Genomic DNA, 22,239 nt, shown 5'->3' on the forward strand with positions numbered 1-22,239 from the left:
TAAAACAGGTCAGTTTCAACAAGTTATTCCAACTATTTAGTCTCTCGTACTATTAAAATTATCGACTTTTTTCAAAGATCATTATACTTGCTTACCATATATTAACTCAACTTCAGATGAAAATGAAAAAGATTTCTTTATCAATATACAACTAATTAATAAATAATCAATTCTAAAGCTTCTGTTATTGTGTTTAATGATAAAATTTTCAGTCTTCTACTTAATTGGCTTTTGTATTCAATTAGTCAATGTTATGAATTCTGAATGATCTGAATGGTTAAATTAATCAATAACTAAACAAGTGAAGTAATAGTTCAATGATGACTGGAAAAGGTTACTGCAGATATATATGTGGATACATTTTAACTAATCGGATATTTTTAGGTTTTATATAATGAATATAGAAACCTTTTTTCAATAATCTGAATCTATCCACTAGTAAATACTGACTAGTATTCTACTGTTTTGATACTGATTGTTGCTAACATATAATCTCGTGTTTTATTAAAAGCTAATATAAACCACTTATTTTAAACCTATTATCATACGTCTTATATTGAAGGAAAAAAGAAACTACATATTTTCAATTCAAGCCATAAGTATGCAATATACAGAAAACCATATAAAGTGCAAATTCATCTATAATTTTTTAAGTCAGTAAATACCAAATGTGTTTTTAGTTAATGATCATCTAAAAGCATTAGTTCTAATTGTTCTAAACCAACACTCTAATTTTTCTTCTTTTAGTAGGACAAATAAATTCTCGATTTTTCTCTCCTGATCTCCCAAAAATGATATATAGTTTCATATCATAGTTGAGGATACGCGAATTCTCTTATTGATCACTTTGATAACTGCTTATCTTTTCTTCCTACTTACACCAATCATACAACTACTTCCTAAAGGTCACTGAGTTAGCCTATCTTTCTACCAATCATTGCTTTGATAACTATACATTTTAGAAAGGTCATATTCTACTAGACTCAGGGCTGATTCTCTCTTCCATAGATGTTCTAATTTTTTGACTTAAATTTTTGTAGAAGTATATGTAATTGGCAGATGATTGAATTTATTATAAACCAATCATCGTTCATAAGGGATATTTTATTGATTTATTCTGTTAGATTTATAAGGCTAGTGATGAATTTTTAGATTTCTGACTCATTCTGTGTATCCATCCCTTGACGTTCACGTGTAATTTAGCGGATAAACTACGCGAATCTATAATCTTCATAGTACGAAAAATACATGCATCTTAATACACACAATAGAACTTGTTAAACTGATTGTATGAATACTGGGATGATTACTTACTTAAAACGACGCTTCTCATCTGGGGACCTGCAAGGTGAATTAGCTGACAAGCGTATGCAAGAGGGACTACCTAGTTTCTTACGATTCGGATCGACCACACAGTCTGGACAATCATATCAACAGTATCAACAGCAAAGCTCTAATATTCAAACTACAGGGCAGGGTTATTCAAACCAACCCCAAGATTTTAGTTCTACGGGTCCTGCAAACTACGATATGAGATACGGATCTACAGCCCCTACCATGGCCGAACAATTCTCTAGTTCTCAGACAGCCACAACTACAGCTAATCACACTCCTGGATCTGTAGGTCGAGGACGTGGTGCCTATCCAAGTGCACCAACATCACCAACGAGAGGTATGGGACTTGGTGCCTCACTAATGGGTCCAATGGGAAGTTTAACTGGTCAGATATCAAATACACTCATGCGTAGTTTCAATACTGCTGCCTCCACTGCTCAGAATATATCCGGGAAAATGTCTTCAAAAGATCACCAGAAAATACTTCTAGTCATAGATGACACGCAAACTGATTGGTGAGTGATAATTTATGAAAACTTTGTGCACCTGTCTTGTCAAGTATTATGTTTAAACTATGATTATCTCTAAGGTAATAATGCACTTTGAAAATATAGTAAGGTAAATAAAAATCGTACGAAAATCCATATCAAGAAATATTTGATTAGACAATGAAATCAAAGTTAAACATTTTGCTCACTAATTGGTTGGAAGATGAAAATATCCGTACCCTGAGTCATCAGTGTTCCTACATATCAGCGTTGTTTACTAAAGATTTATAAGGTGTTATTAGCAATGAGGTGAAATGGTACAAACTAAGCTGTAAGACATCTTACATAATGGATCTCAGTATCATATCACTTAAGAAAATGTAGTGACTCATCAGTGAATTTCAAAAATGTTTAAATAGAATATACTGTCTTACCTTATTTTTAAATTTCTAAACAGTCCACCACCATAACCCCACTAAAGATCATACTCAGAACTTTCAAGTCTCAAAAAGAGTACAATATCTTTAGAAAACTATTTCAATGTTTTAAAAAATATTTTGATAATATGCATTTTAGAGCTTACAATGAATAATGCAAGTAAAATTTATTCATTACGGTAAAATATTTTGAGTGACGCGTTAACACTATCCCATTTAAGTTAGGAAATTGCCTTACTTCAATTATTTAATACGTGATTACTAGCATTAGTTGTATGTTATCATTCATACATAGGTGTATTTACCTTTCTACATATTGTGGCCAACTCACATCCATTAAATTAATCTTGACGCCAAATGTGTAGTACGTAATATTCTAAAACGTATTTTACGTAAGTAACTCAATCCAGTAGTACAATTGTTGATAACAGTAACGGATGAAATAGCTGTTTTAACCTTATTTTAATTTATATCTTCCGATAAAATGTTGCTTGTCGCGCTATTAGATTTTTACTACCCATTTTAACATTGCCCTACAACAAAATTTAAACCTGTCTGATAGTTGTTTTTTCTAGAAATCTATTTCACTGTATACTGAATCAAAGTCCTAAACTTACGTTTTTGCATATGGACAACAGTTGAATACTTCTCTTAAAATGTTACGCAATTTCCCAGTCATCCTTTATTAAAGAGATTTGACCATTTAGATACTTAACCACTAGTCAATATATTCAACTTTATTGCATTTCTTATAAGATGATAGATCTGAAAAGGAGAAATAACTTTATATGTGTTATATCTGACTACAATATATAACGCCATTATGAGTCTAGAAACCAAGGCAGTGATGTTGAAACCATACATATAGTATTATTTTAGATGTAACTAAGTGACTTGTTTGGGTAACTGTTAAATATCAACCAAACGGAACTAAAACATTGTACTTATTGAAAGAGATCTCAGCCAAAAAGTAGATGAAGCACACTTTTTACATTCTAGAATTCCTATATTTTGAACTGAATACCTGACATCAAAGTGAAACCACACTTCAGACAAGCTGAAATTTTGCTAAGTTTACAATTATGAACAATTCAATTAGTTGATTTAGAAAACTCAACTAAAAACAGCATTTACGGGATAAATTCAATATACATTATTTGATCAATAATCAACATCTAAACACACTAATTTGTAGGGGTTTTCTGAGTTATCCTGGTGTTGATATTGCCAATTGAATTCTGACATTTAAAACAAACGATTCTGGGTTCAAATCCCGGAGTGTACATCAACTCTAGAATGCAAGTATATTCCACTGACGATCCATGAATTCGATGAAATGCACCTCCTGGTATCTACTGTTAATTACAATCCATCTCTTAAATAGACATACTGCTTTTATTCATCATATATGTGCTGAATACAAATCACCAATATTATCATAACATACTAATTTCAAAATTCGGTTTTCCCACAAAATATTCAAGGCATGAATAGCAAACAATACTGAAATAGGTCAAACCAGATCCTTTTGTATAACCCAAGGGGAAATCCTCCATGATAAAGTAACTGTATTTTAAGACTGAAAGGAAATGAAATTCAACCATTGTGTTTACATAAATGAGTAAACTAGGTCAAAAAACCAAGTAAACAAAAAGAAGAACTGACAGGAAGACAACGAAATCTCCAAACACAACCAAGCACAAACAGGTACATCAGAACTAATTAATATGGTGCGTATGTAATAATTTTCTAAAAATATAAAAATAAAGTTGGGTCTGTTAATACTATTCAACCCTACAATTAAAGCTTCATAGTTCAGTCATTTGAACTGTAATAAGTAGCATTACTAAAACTATCAGGATTAGCAAAGCATGCCTTCCACCACTTTTATTACAGCAAAGCTAACAAAGTGGACCTCGAATAAAATAAAATAAGTAGCAACAAGGAAGTTGGGAAATGAAACTTGTTCTGGATGAAAACAGAACATGCTTTTATTCAGCGATGTAAAATTTCATTTTTAAAAACCCTCACTTGAGATCCTTTTTAAAACTAAGTAGGCCCGCTAATTTCAAGGGATTTTCGATCTATTCTTATCGATTAGTTGTGAAGATGCGATATTTTAGGTAGTATTTGTTATCTGAATATTCTTTTAATGAATACTACTTTCCAAGTTGAAAAATAGGACCATGTCCAAACAGATTTTTCCTAAGTTTCTTTGTTTGTGGTGAATTTAATCCAACTACCATATTGAATGACCATACAGTACAGAATAACTGAATAGTGCTCCAAAACAATTTTACGGCGACTGTCACAAATACTATGATCATTAATAAAATAAAAACGAATCTACTTTATACATTTCATTTTCTAAAGCCTACATCTTCCTTTAAGCAAAACTGTAGAGAATAGTTATATTTTCAATAAAACATTTACTATTCATCTGTTGGTAACCTTACATAAATCAATTCATCACAAATGGCTTGAAGAACAGAAGGCCGAATGGTAATAAAACTATTAGTGTACTAAGAAAGTTTTATTAAATCTTGATCTCTTAAGATAAGTCTCTTAACTTTCATTTATTTTTTTAAAGGTGTAAATATTTCAGAGGCAAGAAGCTGATGGGAGATTGGGAAATAAAAGTAGAACAAGTATGTCGAATTCTAGATCAATTCAGCTTTTATGCTAAGTTAATTATGTCTAAGTGTATCATCTATATGATCACTTTGATAATGTTTCCTAACTCTGATATTAATCTGTGTTAATGTTAATTAATGGCTCATTTTAATGTCGTGGTCGCTATAAATTTATGAACTAAAGGCTACAATTATTTTACAAAATACTGAAATATTCATCGATTTATAAATCCAGAAGTGAATGAATGAATGAAGATTCACTAGATTAACCTTAGAACTTGTTTACAGTAGGTACTGAAAAGGATGGCTATAGAGTAAACATCCAAATTTATTCTTTGAAGGGGAAAATAATTCTTCATTTATTCAATAAACAATCGAGTTAACATCATTGTAACAAGCAGTTAACCAAGGATGAAAACAAGAACAAAAAATCACTAGAAATTTAATGAAACTGGATCTATGACGGTTGGAATAGTGTAAGAGATGAACAAATTAATTTCTTATTCGACTATCAGGAATTTTAACAAAAGTGAAATTAACCAGCTATCTCCTAGTTACTATCCATCATTGGTCTATGTTTCATACTGAATTCCGTCTTTACTTTTTCGTTATTTACTTAAATAAATCCACGTAAATATAATTATTAGGAACTGATTAACAGAAGTAGATACCTTCAATTTTTCATTACGCTACATATAGCTCATATTCACTTCGACTATAAATCAATCACTTTAGCTTCATGAAAACTATTCCTTAATATTTCTTTCTGTTAACTTTCTGCTAAGCTTTTAAAATCCACAAGAAATTTACTTAGTATCTTTCTGTGATGTTTTGAATATCAACCATCTATATTCTTCACTTCTATCTAATACTGATGAATTGAGATTAGCATGTTAACTAGAAATGATAAAATTAAATGAAGCAAATTTATAAATGGGGTATTTACTAAATCACATGTTGACAATAATTAAATTATTATCTAATGATTATTGTCTATTTGTTGTCGTTCAGTTGATGAGTATGCCATAATATTCACTTATCTAAACTTTCAGATAAATTCACTATAAATATTGTGTGTATTCAGATGATTTCCATACTCGTCTATGTAGAATAGAAATGTGCTGTGAACAAGCTTTAGTTAATAATCAGTACACAGTACCGAAAGTTCTGCCACCAAACTCAGACGTTGCTATAAAGTATGTTTATAAATCAACTGAATTTATAAATTCATCTTATCTTCTCTAATTATTCAATATATCTATCAAAACTAGGTTCAGATATAAGTTGTTTTCAGGTTAGATAACTGATTCATTGAAACCGAATTATCAACTGTGGACTTTATGTAGTAATGGTTTGATAATTTTACAATATAAGGATAATGCTAGCATATGCATACCGTGGAACTAAACTGAAACTTGTCTCTCAAATGTCAAGAAAAAAGTAAAAGATCAAGGCAGGTAAACAGGACCTTGAAGACTGGGCCCCTAATATGGAGGGGACTCTAATTATTATTCGTAAGAAGCTAACTTTCCGATTCCCACCTACTTAGCACTACCTCTTTATTACAACTGACTTTTCCTTAAATATATAGTACACCATGGTCGTTTTTGAGGCTTGAAATCGGCATGTTCTTTCATAATATAAAGTTGACCAATAATTCGTACTGGTTTAAGATCAATCCATGAAAAATTAAGCTCCTTTGTTGTTCTGATATTTCAGGCTCAATTCTCAGAAATTTCAATGACAGCCTATAGCGAACAAGGTTGCGTCGTTAGCATCTATTCCGATCAAATACGTTCAAAACCTCTAAAGTAAGTCTATAAAATAGCGGTTTCATAGTTTGAGATGAATTAAACATGTTTACTCACGATTGTTTGTCTTTTCCATGAAATAAATAATTCGATTATGGTTAGTATGGTAAGTTGATCTTCCGTCAGAAATTAAATTTCATTAATTGGTAACAATTTTAAATTTGTGCCATGAGGCTTTTATTTACCGAGTTTTCAGACATCCTGGAGGAATATGGGTCAGTTTCCTCTTCGTTTATTGATAAAAGCCATTCTTCATAACAGCAGTATCCACCATCTGACTTATATTGGATGGATAAAGAGGTTGTTTTGAGACCGACGAAACTATTCATTTCCTGTGAAAGATTTTGGCTATACACTAAGCAGCTTTATCCAAATCCTTTTAAATCATACATATCTAAATTGACTGTTTAATTTACCTAATTCCTAGACCACCCTAAGAGATTGTTGAGACAGTATACAAAAACCATTATGGTTAACAGATATTATAACGCGTTTACGTTTACTAATACATCACCCTATGCGATATCTATGTTAGATTTCATTATGAGAAGGGAATTAAATAAAATAAACTATTACCTAAGCAACATTTACCGACGGAAGCCATTATATATAACTCAAAATCTATCCCACAGATTCAACTAAACTTACTAATTAAATATGTATAAAAGTTAATACTTTATTCTCGTTTCAGCTTAATCGCTTTATTATCAACCTGTACTCTTTTCACATTCAACTGTTTAGTGTAACAACCTGAAGTACAATAAAACTTTCCCAGGTCTTCTAATAACAATCCCCTTGAAATAAAACTTCTTGTGTAAAATTCGACATTTTATTTCGTTTTAAATTAGATCATTTAAACCTGATTTTGTCCTGATACGACAACATCCAAGTGATTTGAAGGAGAATTGGCAACCTATACTCACTGGACTAATGTATGGAGGTACACCATGTATGAATACTTTGCACGCAATATATAATATGAAAAATCGCCCATGGCTTGTGAGTTTATTAGAATTTTTGGTTAGTTAATGGGACTACTGTTATTAACATACTTACTTCCTTTTCGTAACAAAAAATCTACCCGAAGAAATTCTCGCAAATGTGTTTCTACTAAAGCTTTGGTGGTAACACCCGTATATTCAATGAATTCGGCTTCATAAAACAGAAATCATATGAACTAAAAGTAATTCAGGATATCCTAAAACTATGAACACCAAAAGAACAATCTTAAGGCCTTCTCATTGTTCTATCGAAATCTTAAGGCCACAACATTAATATTTTGTATAGCAATTACAATCATGAAGACAAACATGTCGTACTTACGTTTTTAATGTCTATTAGATTTATTAAACACTGCTTTACAGTTTATTTATCTACAGACCATTTTAATTGAATTATGATCTTTCTCATTTTTCAACGCATACATATGGCGAATTTTTCTGTAGATTTCAGTCCCAGACATATTAAGTGATGAAATGTATAGTGTTTAAAAAATTCATCTCCTTCCTATGTTATATTGTTTAGATTGAGAGTTTAATTAAAATGTGCTTAGAGTTCTATAATAAACTGATTTAAACGGCTTTCAGGTTTATTTATTTTCGCCTTTGTTTTTTTGAATTGATTTACTATTAAACCTATATACATGTTCAAAATGTATCACTTAGTCTGGAAAAGCCAACTACAAATCCTCGGAATTTAAATTTTTTGTGTAAGTTTTTATACACTATGAAAACTTATAGGACATCTACTGTCGTACATATGCAGAATAACAGCTGATATTATACATCACTAAATGGTTTTACCAACAGATTTTATGTGTATATACAACAAAAGCATACTTTTCATACTGAAGCTCAAATTAGATTGCTCATTCGACAAGTAGCTGATTAATTACAATCAAACAGCTCATATAAATATACTTTTGAACAAAGTTTGAAGAGCGCATTTATCCTAGGGGTCAATTTATATAACTTGACCAGTAAACTATGGTAATAAGTCAAGAATCAAGCTTTTTGAGTGAGATTATCTATTGTTTTGTATTGTTCACAGATACATCGTTACAAAAATATGTAATTTCGTAGGATTAGAATGAATGAAGCTTATATAATCAGTGACAAAATAATAATGGTCAGCACATGTGTGTAAAGATCGAAACTGTAAAATCTTAGAAGCCTATACTAACTGTTAACCATAATTCAGAAGTTAATCTGTCCAAACAATGACAATGATTTCTTAAAGATTTTCAGTGGTAAGGTTCATGAATATGTATTTAAACTAAGATAGTAACTACAGATCATTAGTTATGTAGACAGCAGGTTATAACTACTAGTTTCGTTACACACCAACTTTTGTTTAACCGTTTCTACAAATGAAAAAGATATACTTCCAACTAACTTTATGAATAGTTTTCATATTGCCCGGATCTACATTTCATAAGTGAACCTTCATATTCTTATAAATTAAAATTAACGTTATCACTACTCAATATACCACGTTAAACTAACTGAATACACTTCCTCATTAAGCTAATTCACTTTTGTCCTAAATATTCTTTCTTTACTGCTGTTCTTGAAATTAACCGAGTTCTTCAGGTTAAATATATATTTACTTTCCTTCCAGTTCGCTCATTTATTAATGATCCGAAATCGATTGGGCAAAGAAAATTTTCCACTTATTTCACAAACCTATCATACAAGTCATAAAGAAATGGTATGTATCATAAACTGTATACTTTTTTATAATGAAACAGTGATTTTAGCAATTAGTTTTGTCCTTATTAACGTATAAAGCGATAATTGAAAAGCCCATCATAAAATTTGATCGTGTTCAGGTATACATACAAAATTTATTTAACTAGCTTCATTGGAAATAAAATCAGATCGACTTTTAATACAGTGAAAATTATTATCCTATAAAAAACGGTTTAGTTTCGGAATCGAATCATTTTAGATTCTGGCAATGACGACATAACATTATAAAAGTTTTTCAGCGCTACTATTTACCGTCATAAACTCAAATCAACTGTATACTAACAGAGGACTGGACAGCACTGACTTCATCTTTGTACTAGTTTAGAACTTCTTACAAGTTCATATAATTGACAGGTTTCAGGATCATCAAGTACTCTGAGCTATAGAACTAAAACACATCGTTGGAAATTTATCCACTTCAATCGACTGGTAATACACCATAACTATCAGTCGATACTGCCTGAGACAATCCTTTCTCAAATTCAACTTAACTGACTTCGCAGATTACAGTCTAGTCTCAGAGTTTAACTGGATCATCTAAATTAGGTAATTTCTCGTTTGGCCGAGTATTACTTGATCTACTGATAAACGATAGGAATTGTTTTACTTAAATAACGCTTGGTGGTAGTCTGTTTCATAAATAATAACTGATAACGATTAGAGTACTGATGATTTTCACCCAGATATATCTTCTTACCTATCTTTTTCAAGTATTACTTATTTTATGTTTTCTAGTTGATAAATGCTTACAGAAATATAAGTTTCATTGATATTGAATTATATCTAATGAACAAACATTTAACAATTTCTAAATTATCTCAGTTCTTTTCAACTTCTTCATTGTAAAAACAAATTCTTCAATGTAGCTATAATGTGATCTGTTGGTTAAGTTTTTTACTTGATTATATAAAAGTAAATTAGAACAGTTAAACTACCTTAAAATAGATTGTTTTGAAGTTTATGATCTAATATTGATTTCTTTCTGTAATTTCAAGTGATTAACATTTTAAGTAGTTTAAGGGCTTTATAATTACAGACAGACATCTTTCAAGTCTATTACTATCATGAACAATTGTTTTTATTTAGCTCATCCGTGAACATTACACAAATCATTTTATCATCGTGATGAAAAGTTTCTCAAAGATCATCAGTGGCTAAGAAAATGTAAACAAGATTAGTTACATTGTTCATCCTAACCCATCATAAAAACTGAAAACTATCTATAAAAACAGTCATTTTCAATTTCTCATTTAGAAATTATCACTTTTCATCATTTTCATAAACATCAAAAGAAGGAGCTTTTTATGTCTTTCTTCATCTTTATATTGTTGGTAATCCCTTATCAGAAGTATCGAACACGTCACCTGAATAATTAGTTAAATAACTCAATTTTGTTTATTGTTATAAACCTTTGATTCTCTTCATTCATATTCATTTTAGGTTGTAGCACCAGCGTTTCCAGTTATTGTGAAAGTCGGAGTAGGTCATCGTGGCGAAGGCAAGGTATGTAAATCAAATGTTTTAGTAAATTCAAGCCACTTGACTTTGTCATCAAACTTTTCATTCCATTGTTGTTAACACATCCATTTGTCTTTTTTAATAAGATAACTTCATTTCAATAAAATATCCAAATTCAAAGTAAAACTTACGACATGCCGATGTCATATACAGTAGCATATTTTCTCCAAGAGATTGTCGGCAGCAAGTCACAAAGTAAAACGATTGCATAGCCGGATAATATTCCGGTGAGTGAATTTATTTCGTGAAGAAAAAAAGCAGCACAAATATAATTATGACTGTCAACAGATACAATTCACAAAAATTAACATACTGAACGCACGATACTAGTTATTTTATTACATACATTAAAATACAACGGTTTCATCATGGAGCTTTTTTACTGTGTTATCAACACATTTAAAGTTCAGCCAGTCAGTTACTTGAGACAAAAAACGTGCTTAGTTATATAAAGCTGAACAGTACAATGAACTTATCTAATTATTAGTTATAATCCAGTTAGTTAAATCCTAATTTAAAAGTAAATCATGTGCTAGAAAGCACGGTTCATAAAATCGTCCTTAAAAATACTCATATGATTGCTTTCATAATAGTAATAATAACTATAGTGTCTAAATTTATTATTTACATATAAGATATTTTATACTATTCGCCATAACCTCAAAGGTACCTGGTATTTTTCTTCTGCAAAATATTTGCATTCAAAAGGTGAAAGCTGACACACCGTTTATTTATCAAGATTTGGTTGGTCTTATGATTTCTGGTCAAACATATGCCACAACAGAACCATTCATTGATGCCAATTGTGATCTCCATGTACAAAAAATCGGTACGAATTATAAAGCATTCATGTAAGTTTCATTCTTATTAATATGTATTATAAACCAAACGTATTTAATTCCTGTATCACTACACTGCACATATAGTTCTACATACCTATTTGTCAGCAAGGGGAAAATGTCACTGACTAAACAAAATAACACTTTGAGGTTTTAGACCGACTATTGATAAGTGTACTCGTTCAATAAACAGATAGTATAAGGATTTGGTACTATTTTTCGTTGTGGTTACAGGGCTTCCGATTTTATAACCACATGTAATAATTATAGCTGATAGTAAATATCATAACAGTAATTACGGAAAATATATAGTTTAACTACACATAAAGACTACTCAATATTCATTTATTTCTGAAAGTAGTGGAACTAGGTAGACTTTTGGCTAGGTTATTTCTAACATATCGACCAGGTCTGTCTTAGGCTCCTGGATAAAAATATAATTTAATTGATGAAATATAAACAAAATAAAGAAAGAAGGAAAAAGTAATATCATACACTTCGTACTGAAAATAAAAACTGAGATACTATCATGGGATTTATCAACCCATAATTATCAGTGATAACATTCGTTAAATATAATTATCACAGAGTGATACATAGACCTAGAAAAACTGAATTATTCTTGAGGAAAAAATCATATGAAGAAGCGCTTAAGCCACAATATAATGTTTTATTCATTAAGCGAAAAACGATTTTCACTAAAAATCTTGCAACTTATTTTACCTCATGTATTAAAAGCCATGAAGTCAAAAAGCTGGTTCACATTCTCCTTATTACTGTCGCATGATTAGTGAGGGTAGTAATTTTACTAGGCTTTAAGCCTCATGCTTAAATAAACAACTCTATCTGGAAATATCCTAGTTAATAACTCACCAGCACTGCACACCGTCGAATTCACATAGGAGTGGACTCATGACCTCCAGATCCAGCGAGAACAATACTACTCAATCACCTGGTTCAAAAATATGACTGTGACATGACGTGGTAAAAGAATCCTAAAAATGAATTCAAAAAGAGATTTCTCAACCTGAAAAAAATAACTTCATTTTGTTCATATAAAAGTGGTTTACTGATTCTTGCATTTATTTGTCAAACTATATAATTTTTTTTCATAAAGGCGTAAGGCTATATCCGGTAATTGGAAATCGAATACTGGATCAGCATTACTGGAAAAAGTCCCAATGAATGACAAGTAAGTTCACTCTAATATCCTCATTGTTAACATTTGTAATTTTAATTACCGTGATTTTATTCACCAATCTTTCTACAACTATATATACAATGAAATTTATCTACCTCTTTAATCACGTTGTATAAAACATTTTCAGGGTATACGAAGTAAACAGTCCTATACTGTGTTTTAAATCATTCAACATCCAAAATGAATTATGGTTTGATCCATTATCTTTGATCCAATAAAATAGTTACTTATCGGAAATCCGTAGGTCGATAAAATCTTAAATAAATGTCAGGTGGTGAATAAATGAAGGAAGTAGACTGAAAGACGATCAAAGAGTAATGCCTATTTATCAATTAGAATCTCGTTTTTTTTAATGATCGTAACCTCTTTGTAATAAATGATTCAGATTTATATCATTGTTATGAATCGAATACTTGGTCTTTCAAATGAAACAATTATATTTTTCAGAGTATACTTAGTTTGGTTGTCGTTTATATGAACAGGTTTTTACATACTTTTCAATAAATTCACTATTTGATTTGATAATATAAATAAATTGTAGGTACCAGAGGAGAAATTTTATACACCTATTACACAATAAACACTGTCATCATTATTTACATGTCTTGGTGTAAATATTGGTAGTGATCAAATTCTTATCATTAGTTTTGACGAATTAGAGCTGAATAAATCGTAGGTATATATTATACTCTTGCTTCCTATATTTTATACACTGACTTTTAAAAAAAATGATGAAATTCGACAGCTAACTTTCTACTCATCCGATTAGTTACCAATGGCCTTTTGAAACTAGCTCTTCGTTTCACTGATACTGATAGGCTCTACACTTTCAAAACTATCCGCTTTAATTTATTTTCAGATTTAAAATATGGATTGATGAAGTGTCCCGTTTATTTGGAGGTTTGGATATCTGTTCTATTGATGCGTTACAATCAAGAAGCGGTGAATATTTTATTTATGAGGTGATCACTTTGGAAATATGGAATATAAACTATACTATCGCATAAGCCTTTAAAGTTTTAATATGGTTTGTGTTCCGTGTATTGACTAAAATGTAGAAAATTACAACCAAAATATCTTAATCTATTTCAGTAGTACATGATTTATCAGGTTGTTCATTTACTCTTTTTCAGTATTCTTGTAATTTCATATTTTTCAATAACTAGCCTCTAACTGCAATTTTATTAACTTAAAACTGAAAACCAACCGTTTCATTCAAGCATTTTGTGAACAATAAATGTGCATTTATTTGCAAATTAGCCAATACAGGTCTAAGTGGGGTCATTTTGATTACTTATAGACCGATCCAACTAATCAGTCTAAATTTTCTTATTTTAATTTATTTACCCGTTTCCCGGAATGATACTTTAGGAACGTAAACAGTATGCAGATCCATATCAAACTCATTAGTTGCTTGGTGGAACTTAAATAGTGTTATAAATCAGTAATTCAGTTGAAAGATTTACCATACCAATAAAAATAGATTGGTCGCCACTTTTTTTAATAAAACTCACTAATTAGTGAAATTTCGTGAGTGATAACCTCTGACTTTGAGGTATTCATAGTTCTTATTTCACTGTTCATCAGCTTCAGTTAAATTTCTTATAGGATTGTGTACTTTCAGAATAACAACAAGACAAAATAGTAATGATAATGTAATATTTTAGTGCCGTAAAATTTATAAAACTCATAAAGCACAAAAATTAGTTTATAATTGTATTGAACTTTTCCCTCCAAGAATCTGCATTTTGTACTGCGTTAACTATAGATGTCAGAAACCAATGCTTTCAACTGATCTATTCCATAACATAAAGTGTAGAGAGATATTAACATCCAAATCCCATAAAAGCAGTTATTATTGATCTGTAGTTAGGTTGATGGGATAACACAATTAAAATCCATGAACAGGATTCTGCTCACTTAAGATTTTAAGTGCCGATTAGTTTCTACTCTGTTAACTAACAATAGTAGGACTTACAGCTCTGTGGACGTGATCCTATCTATATCAAAGAGACTGATTAGAAGTTTGACACGAGCCCTCGATCTATATCCACAATTTTCGATCACTTGGGCTAGAAACCATATTAGAGACTTCGTAAATTGAAATTCAGTAGGACTGACAAGTAGATAATATATCATTGGTTACTGGTCATTGATCAGTTATTAGAATCTAGATTTTATTTACAATATACAGTTTAATTTTACTCATCTCGACCCATCTTATATAGTATTAGAAAAGTCAAACATACCTACAGACCAAACAACACAATATGTTAATCAATAGTATAGTTTTTATCTAAGCGTGTAAATACTTTATGGCGTCATTTTCGTATATTTATTCTTTTTCGACCTAACTTTTAGGCAAATGGTTCAGACATGACCCTCTATGGAGATAGTCAAGAAACTGATAGGACAGAAATTGCTGAACTAGTGATGCAACGTATGCAGTCTATAACATATTCTTCATCTATGTAAGTGCCAACTTATAAATATCAAAATAAAGTTGGCTAGGAAAATACAACCTTTATATTTTATTATTAAATGAAGTCAATAGTTATATGTACGTACTTTTACAAGAATACTTACTTAAGAACTAGATTCTCAAACTTGAGCTTCTCTGTCTCATAGCTACGAGAGCAGCGAATTCCAATGTAGCCATTCAACAGCTATTCAAACTAGAATTATGTCTAGGATGTGCAATATTTTCATTTAGATCACAAATTTGGGTTAAAATATATTACCGATAACTACTGAAGTTTTGTTATTTTCATAAATGAGCAATAAACTTTAAAGCACTTTCGAAAATAGAAGATAGATTTTGTAACTAATCAAAATCGATCATTAATATTCTGTCAATGCTGTCATTAATATCCTCATGGTTGGGCTGAACTTTTACAGGTTTTACCCGTTTTTAATGTTTTTATCCTGAAACTTTAAATCACTCAGCGGACTCACTTTTCGATGCTGAAAGCTGGCAGAAAAGAATCGATTTCTAAATTCAATATGATAATATTTAAACTGGCGCTATTGTTCATGATTAACTTGTTTTAATGGTTTTTTAACAAAATTCTGCAAAACTGGTATTATTATCTGTATGAACATATTAATACTGAAATAATATGGATTAAGTAGAAACTGTTTTGATGGAAACATACAAAGAATTGATTACTCATGTAGAACTCACTTGAGTATATCTTTAAATCCCTATACACTTGCCCTTGGTTCGGAAGTGAAAGTACAGTAGTCGAAGTAAACCGAATATTAATGATCCTGTGAATTACAATTATCTCACTTCCGTTTACTTTTAATCCTATATGACTCTAAATCAACTAAAATATTTTCTCCGGTAATTTCGTACTGGTATTTTTTTATAGAATGAGCATGCTGCATGCATGCAATCCAGTCTTATCTTGCCTGCTATATAGCTAGGCGTAGTTGGTATGTACTTTATTCTGTCGAGTTTATTTTTAAGACAAATGCTTTTTTCTTTTCATAGTTTAATTACTATAAGAAAAATGTATGTATATGCTTTACAAATATTTTTTATTCCATATAAAGTCCTAAGGTTCCAAGTCTACAAACAATCGGTAGAACAAGCGAAACAGAAAGACCAGTAGGTATTGGTATAGGAAGTGCAACACCTGCTGCTCAGCCTAGTATTGGACCTAGTGCAGTACACCCTACGTATAATCCACCATTTCAGCAACTTCCATCACAACCTTACTCACAAGTACATCAATCGCAACCAGTAAATGTTCAACAAAGTCTCCAGCCCCAAGTAACACAAAAATATCCACCGTCAACAGGTATCACGTCAAATACTAATTCACTTATAGGTGAACCAATAGGATCAGTAAGTCCTGCACTGAGTAAGCATTCTGATCCCGGTTTCGTCACAAGTTTTGGTTCACCTAATAGTTCACTATCTTCGAGGGCTGATACACCACACCAAACTTCTTTTAGTACACCAGTGACAACTGCAGCGAGTCGAGGGCACAGTACGGCTTCAGAAAATTCTGACATTGGGTACCGTTCAAATATCGGGGGACTGTCCAGTATGCAAAATACAACGCACACTAATTATTCTTCGCATACATGGGACCAAAGTTCTTCATCTGGCTTATTTAGTCCTTCCAAAATACCACCAATGGATTCAACTACCAAACCAAATCTAATGAATCAACAACCGTCGGCAGGATTTGATGCTTCTGATCATACTACTGGAACCAAAATGATGAGTTCTCCTCAACAATCTTTCGGATCTTCTTTCAGGTTGGTCTTCTAGCTTTTGACAATAATTAAAATGCAGATGAATGAAGTGAAACCAAATCTATTCATCCCGATTTTTATACCCTCACATAAAGTTTTATCTTCTTTAAAAGACATTGAACTCTCACGCCCTAGAACAAGATATTATTTTAAACATTTTATTTGAACATACAACCTATCTTAAGTTTCAAGTTCAAACAATATTTATCACATTTTTTCCATAAAGTATATGTCTACGCAAAATATTAACCTTATTGAGATCCAGAAAAAAGCCAATCATCTTAGACTGTAATATTACTATGAACCAGGAGCCATGCATGAGTCTTACTAAGACCTTATATAGAAACACCTGCATAAAGTTAACTTGTTATAAAAGTGGGATGGCACTTAGTCTTCTCTTTTTTAATGTCATAATGAAACAAAAGCCATTAATTAGATCACAGATTACGAATTTAATTGTACCTTCACATCAAGAAACAAAATTTTTTGTGATTTTCCTTTAAAAACATCAATAATACAGTAAGTAATAGTGTGGCACTTTGTCAACTAAGGTTCATTCGTTTTATGGTTTTTACACGAAATAATAAAAGACTCTGACGAAACATGAGTTTTTTCCCAAAATTTCCATAGATTATCCTAATTAACATGCAACCTCTCATTGAACCTAGGTCACTAACCAGGCATCCCCAAGCAACTAAGCCCTAGGCTCTCCTATACAGTTATTGTTAAGCATTACTCATTCTCCAGGTATTTGTTTTCGATTCCTTGCACAATGTATTCTGTGGCCAGCCTCATTTCCTTTCGCCTTGATGATCCAAACTTACGGTCTGTCTTGTGATCCAGCTTGATGGTTTCCATAAAAAGTGTTCTGTACATTTATAACTTCTTTTCCCGATTTCCTCCTCAACTAGCATCTGATTTTTTCTCTCTCAGAGTTGATTATTGCTGATGGTCTCTGACTAATGAATCTCGCGTCTGTTCAGTATACAGTTGTGCTATAATTTCTCTTATTACGACCAAACTATTCATATTGCTTAGTATTCTTGGATACAAATTCACTCGACAAGTCACCAAATCAGAACACGATTGAACAGGAACGAAATTATATTCCAAATAACAAGGGTATATGTAAGTAGGAATCACAATAAGAGAAACGTTAGTATATTTATAGTTTTCACATGAAAAGATTCTAGAGTCTTCTCCAAGTATCGACTAGCGTTGATTGGATAAGAGATAGCTAGTCAGCGTGCCCCAATACAATCTTTCACGGAACGTGCTTTAATCCAATCTATATCCCTCTAACAAGTTTTTAATAAATACCCGTACCCTTCTGATAATAGTGGTGATAGCTAATCAAGTTTCAGTTTCATACGATAGAACTGGTTTAATGCTAGTGTTGAAAATTCTGTCATTGGTTCTGCACGACAGTTATTTTGAGTTTGGGATGTTCTTCATTAGTAGGAATACTGTCCTTGCTTTGCCGATTTATGCTTTGATATCCGCATGCGATCCTCTCCGCTTCTTAATGATCCTCTCCAATTATATAAAAGAATTCACCTTTTCCGGAGCATCCCATCAAGTGAGTTCATATACACAATATCAGTGATATTCATTTAATTATTGTTTCTTTCCCAATCTAACATTCTTCATTAACGTCAACGAACATGACGGAAACGCAAGTCAATTACTCTTTATTCTCGACAAGACCATTACATATGACTGGTTCGTTCGTACCAAGAATAAAACTCCATATAGTTTAAAATTCGATGTTAGATGCCATCTAAGTATAGTGAAATGAGATCAAGAGGGAAATCAATTTTAAACTCAGATATAAAGGCCTTCAATATTCCGAAATATACTTAAAGTTCTCAGTCAAATTTATATTGAAATCCTGTTAATAGTATATGGTCAGAAGTCCCAAAAAGCAGTCGTGTGACTGATAACAGTGATATTGCCTCGAATACAGTTATACTAGAATAAAACATCAAGACTTTAATACGTGCTTTATGTCGAAGAAGCTTATACCAGATGGTGCAGTTATAATCAACTACCTTTCAGCTTTTGAAACGAAAAGTCATCAGAAATGGATATACATCAAACGCTAGATTATAACCACTCAAAGTCATTTTAACTAAGTGCTTACCTGTAGAATATAGTTGGATACAAACAACTACCGTAATTCATTTATACTGGTTGTTTGGATCAGTTTCTTTTGGCATGCTATGATACACTCATCCTGGATTCCACTGCTGACCACTATCCATCTCTGCTGAAAAACCACCGTAATTGTATCCAAAATATAAAAACTTATGTACAGTTTATGGCATCCACTCTGCTAAATAAATCATATGTTCTTTGCTAATTGACAATATTTTCTATGAAAATAAGTGTTTATTCCTTTTATGCTGATTTTTTATTTAGCTCTAATGTACCATATAGTACTGAAAAACTTGGTAATGATGTAAGTAGAAAACCAACAGGTCAAACAACTAGTGGACTTGATCGTCCAAATGTCCCACCAAGACAAACTTCATTACGTACCGGACCAAGCACTGAAGATACAGATGATACTATGAAAAACCTACGCAAAACATTTGCTGGAATTTTTGGTGATTTATAAAAGAATTTTCCAGTAGAATTGTCTTATTTATAACTAACGTATTATTACTAATTATAAATGTTGTATCTTTTAATCAATTTTTTTTCCAAACTACAAAGAATAATGTTATTGCTGCTTGATCAGTTTTTTCATTTTTTTTTTATTTTCTCTTCTTTACTGCAAATATTTGTTTGGTGAAATTTCCAATATAAAATAACTAAATATTTATGTTATTGCATACTTCTTTAACATAGAAAATCTATCTTAGTTTCATCTAATTAATAAAATCAAACAAAAAATCAATATACTTCTAATCATTCTTACCTATCCAATTACTACTAATATTTTGTTGTTCAAGCATTTTTGTTCATACACAAATTCTCTAAATCCATACAATAACAAATTGAAACTCAAGTTAATTAATCTCAAAAAAACAGAATTATTTATCACTACTATTTGTCTAATTATTTACTACTTATAATTTACTTATAAAATAAATTGAAATGTGACAATATTAATCTGTCCAATTGATATTTCAAAGTGCTCATATCAGTTGTTTATTGACCTTTCAAGTATTTACTTATTTCTGTGATGTTTTCTTATTCTGCCTTTCTCTCTCTCCAACTCCCTCTATTCCTCCATTGCTATACTTATTATTTGAAGATATTAAGAAATTTTTATCGTCTTGAGAAGTAATTCGACTAGTGAATCTTATTTAAAAATGGAAGCCGATCCAAACATAATGAATGACCAGAACAATAAAGGTAGGAGATTAATAGGCTTTTGTTTTATTTTTTAAAAGTCTATTGCTTGTTGTTTATCTAGTTAATTTAATTACTATCCTACAAAATTATTAACAAATCATGTACAAAGTGATACCGTTTCAGTGGATGACCAAATGATTGTCAGTCAGTCAGCTACAACTTAGGACCAGGCACATATATGCATCGGTCCAAGTTTCCATACCTCATTAACACAACAAGATGAACACCGGATTCATGAAAGTAGTTAATTCAGTGGTGGTAATATATGAAAGAAAGATTGCATATAAGAATATAGTACAGGAAGAAAGAATTAGTTCGTAGAAAGATATGAAGCAATTTTAATCTCTTAGTTTAAGGGAAGATAGATAGTGTATACACCTACGCCATTGTGATCGATTCTGAGCCATGTCACTCACAGTCTCCAACCATTGGTTACGATAGTCACGCGGATCCCAACCAAGTAGTCTGCATCTACCAACATGGCTCAGACTAGAAGTTAGTGACTTCAAGCACTCATGCCACGTTTTGGTTTGACCGCCCCTAACTTTCTTCCAACTATCCCGAACACCGGTTAGCATTGCACGTCGTGGTAATCGATGTTCGGGCATACGTAACATGTGGCCTAACCATCTCAGTCCATGAAGATTCACAACCTCATTAACTGATTCCCCATCATTCCCTAATACCCTGGGTCTAACCTCACTATTACTTACCCGATGATCCCACCAGACGCCAGTAACATTTCTAAGGCATCTGTGGTCAAATACTAGTAGCTTCGGCTTCCTCCTCAAATGTCATCACAGCCAACGACTCTAGTGCTCAAAACACTGTCCCAGGGATACTGAAACCTCGCTCCAAACTACACATTGGAGCCTTCAACGTATCCATCGTATATCGAATCGGTCAACAGACTTCCTTGGCTAGAACCCTAGAACCTCGTACCATTGATGTATGTTGTGTCTCTGAAACACGCATACAGGATCCCAGTGTGGTCATTCACTTGACCTCACCACGACAAAACGGAGACCCGACGGCCAGCTCTCGTGGACTGGCAGGAGTAGGGATAGCACTAAGCATGAGGGCGGAACAAGCACTGTTAGAGTAGATCCCCGTTAACAGTCGTTTATGTGCTGTTCGGCTAAACCAAATGATTGATTGTCAGTCTGATTTGTTCGTCCGATAATGTGAACTGGTGTTACTAAAATCCCACACAAGCGAAAGACCTATTACTTGGTGTTGAGTACACCATAAGCTTCCAATCATAAATCGATCTCCTTGATTACTAAGGCTAGGCAACTAGAAATTTACTTAAAAATTGAATTTAAGATTCTACTCAAACTTATGAGCAACATTCATTTCAGGTACAGTACCCAAACAATAAAGGAATCTAGTAAATCCGAGTTAGTATAAAGAAACCCCTGAAATTTTTGCTTTTAAATCTGTCATTTCTAATAAAGATCAATTTTGTAAGTGCATAGTGAAATAAGTCAATATTTAAAAAGTAGTAAATTACTAAATCACTTCAGAAAAGCCTCAAATGAGAATAAAATATTTGTCCAGTACTTCCTAGTTTTCAGTGATTATCCAATTGACAC

The 22,239-nt window shown here is 31.8% G+C and overlaps 1 protein-coding gene across 1 annotated transcript; it reads left to right on the forward strand.

The window, feature by feature from the left end:
- The first annotated feature begins 1,032 nt into the window (after positions 1 to 1,032).
- SYN1 (synaptotagmin C2 domain protein, Syn1) lies at positions 1,033 to 20,724 on the forward strand. The gene is made up of 12 exons (XM_051216136.1): positions 1,033 to 1,850; positions 4,851 to 4,908; positions 6,613 to 6,704; positions 7,553 to 7,703; positions 9,324 to 9,413; positions 10,895 to 10,957; positions 11,681 to 11,823; positions 12,929 to 13,003; positions 13,872 to 13,974; positions 15,374 to 15,483; positions 16,571 to 17,284; positions 19,703 to 20,724. The coding sequence occupies exons 1-12, from the start codon at positions 1,291 to 1,293 to the stop codon at positions 19,899 to 19,901; spliced, it is 2,358 nt and encodes a 785-aa protein (XP_051066689.1). The 5' UTR covers positions 1,033 to 1,290; the 3' UTR covers positions 19,902 to 20,724.
- Positions 20,725 to 22,239: the final 1,515 nt, after the last annotated feature.

The sequence above is a fragment of the Schistosoma haematobium genome, chromosome 4 (assembly GCF_000699445.3).
Source record: "Schistosoma haematobium chromosome 4, whole genome shotgun sequence".
Lineage (NCBI taxonomy): Eukaryota > Metazoa > Platyhelminthes > Trematoda > Strigeidida > Schistosomatidae > Schistosoma > Schistosoma haematobium.

Bases quoted from the DNA above. Each gene is read 5' to 3' on its own strand.
- SYN1 (XM_051216136.1), top strand. From the start codon at position 1,291: ATGAATACTGGGATGATTACTTACTTAAAACGACGCTTCTCATCTGGG. The intron at 7,704-9,323 runs GTGAGTTTATTA...CTTTCCTTCCAG, and splicing joins TGAAAAATCGCCCATGGCTT to TTCGCTCATTTATTAATGAT. The intron at 10,958-11,680 runs GTATGTAAATCA...TGCATTCAAAAG, and splicing joins GTCATCGTGGCGAAGGCAAG to GTGAAAGCTGACACACCGTT.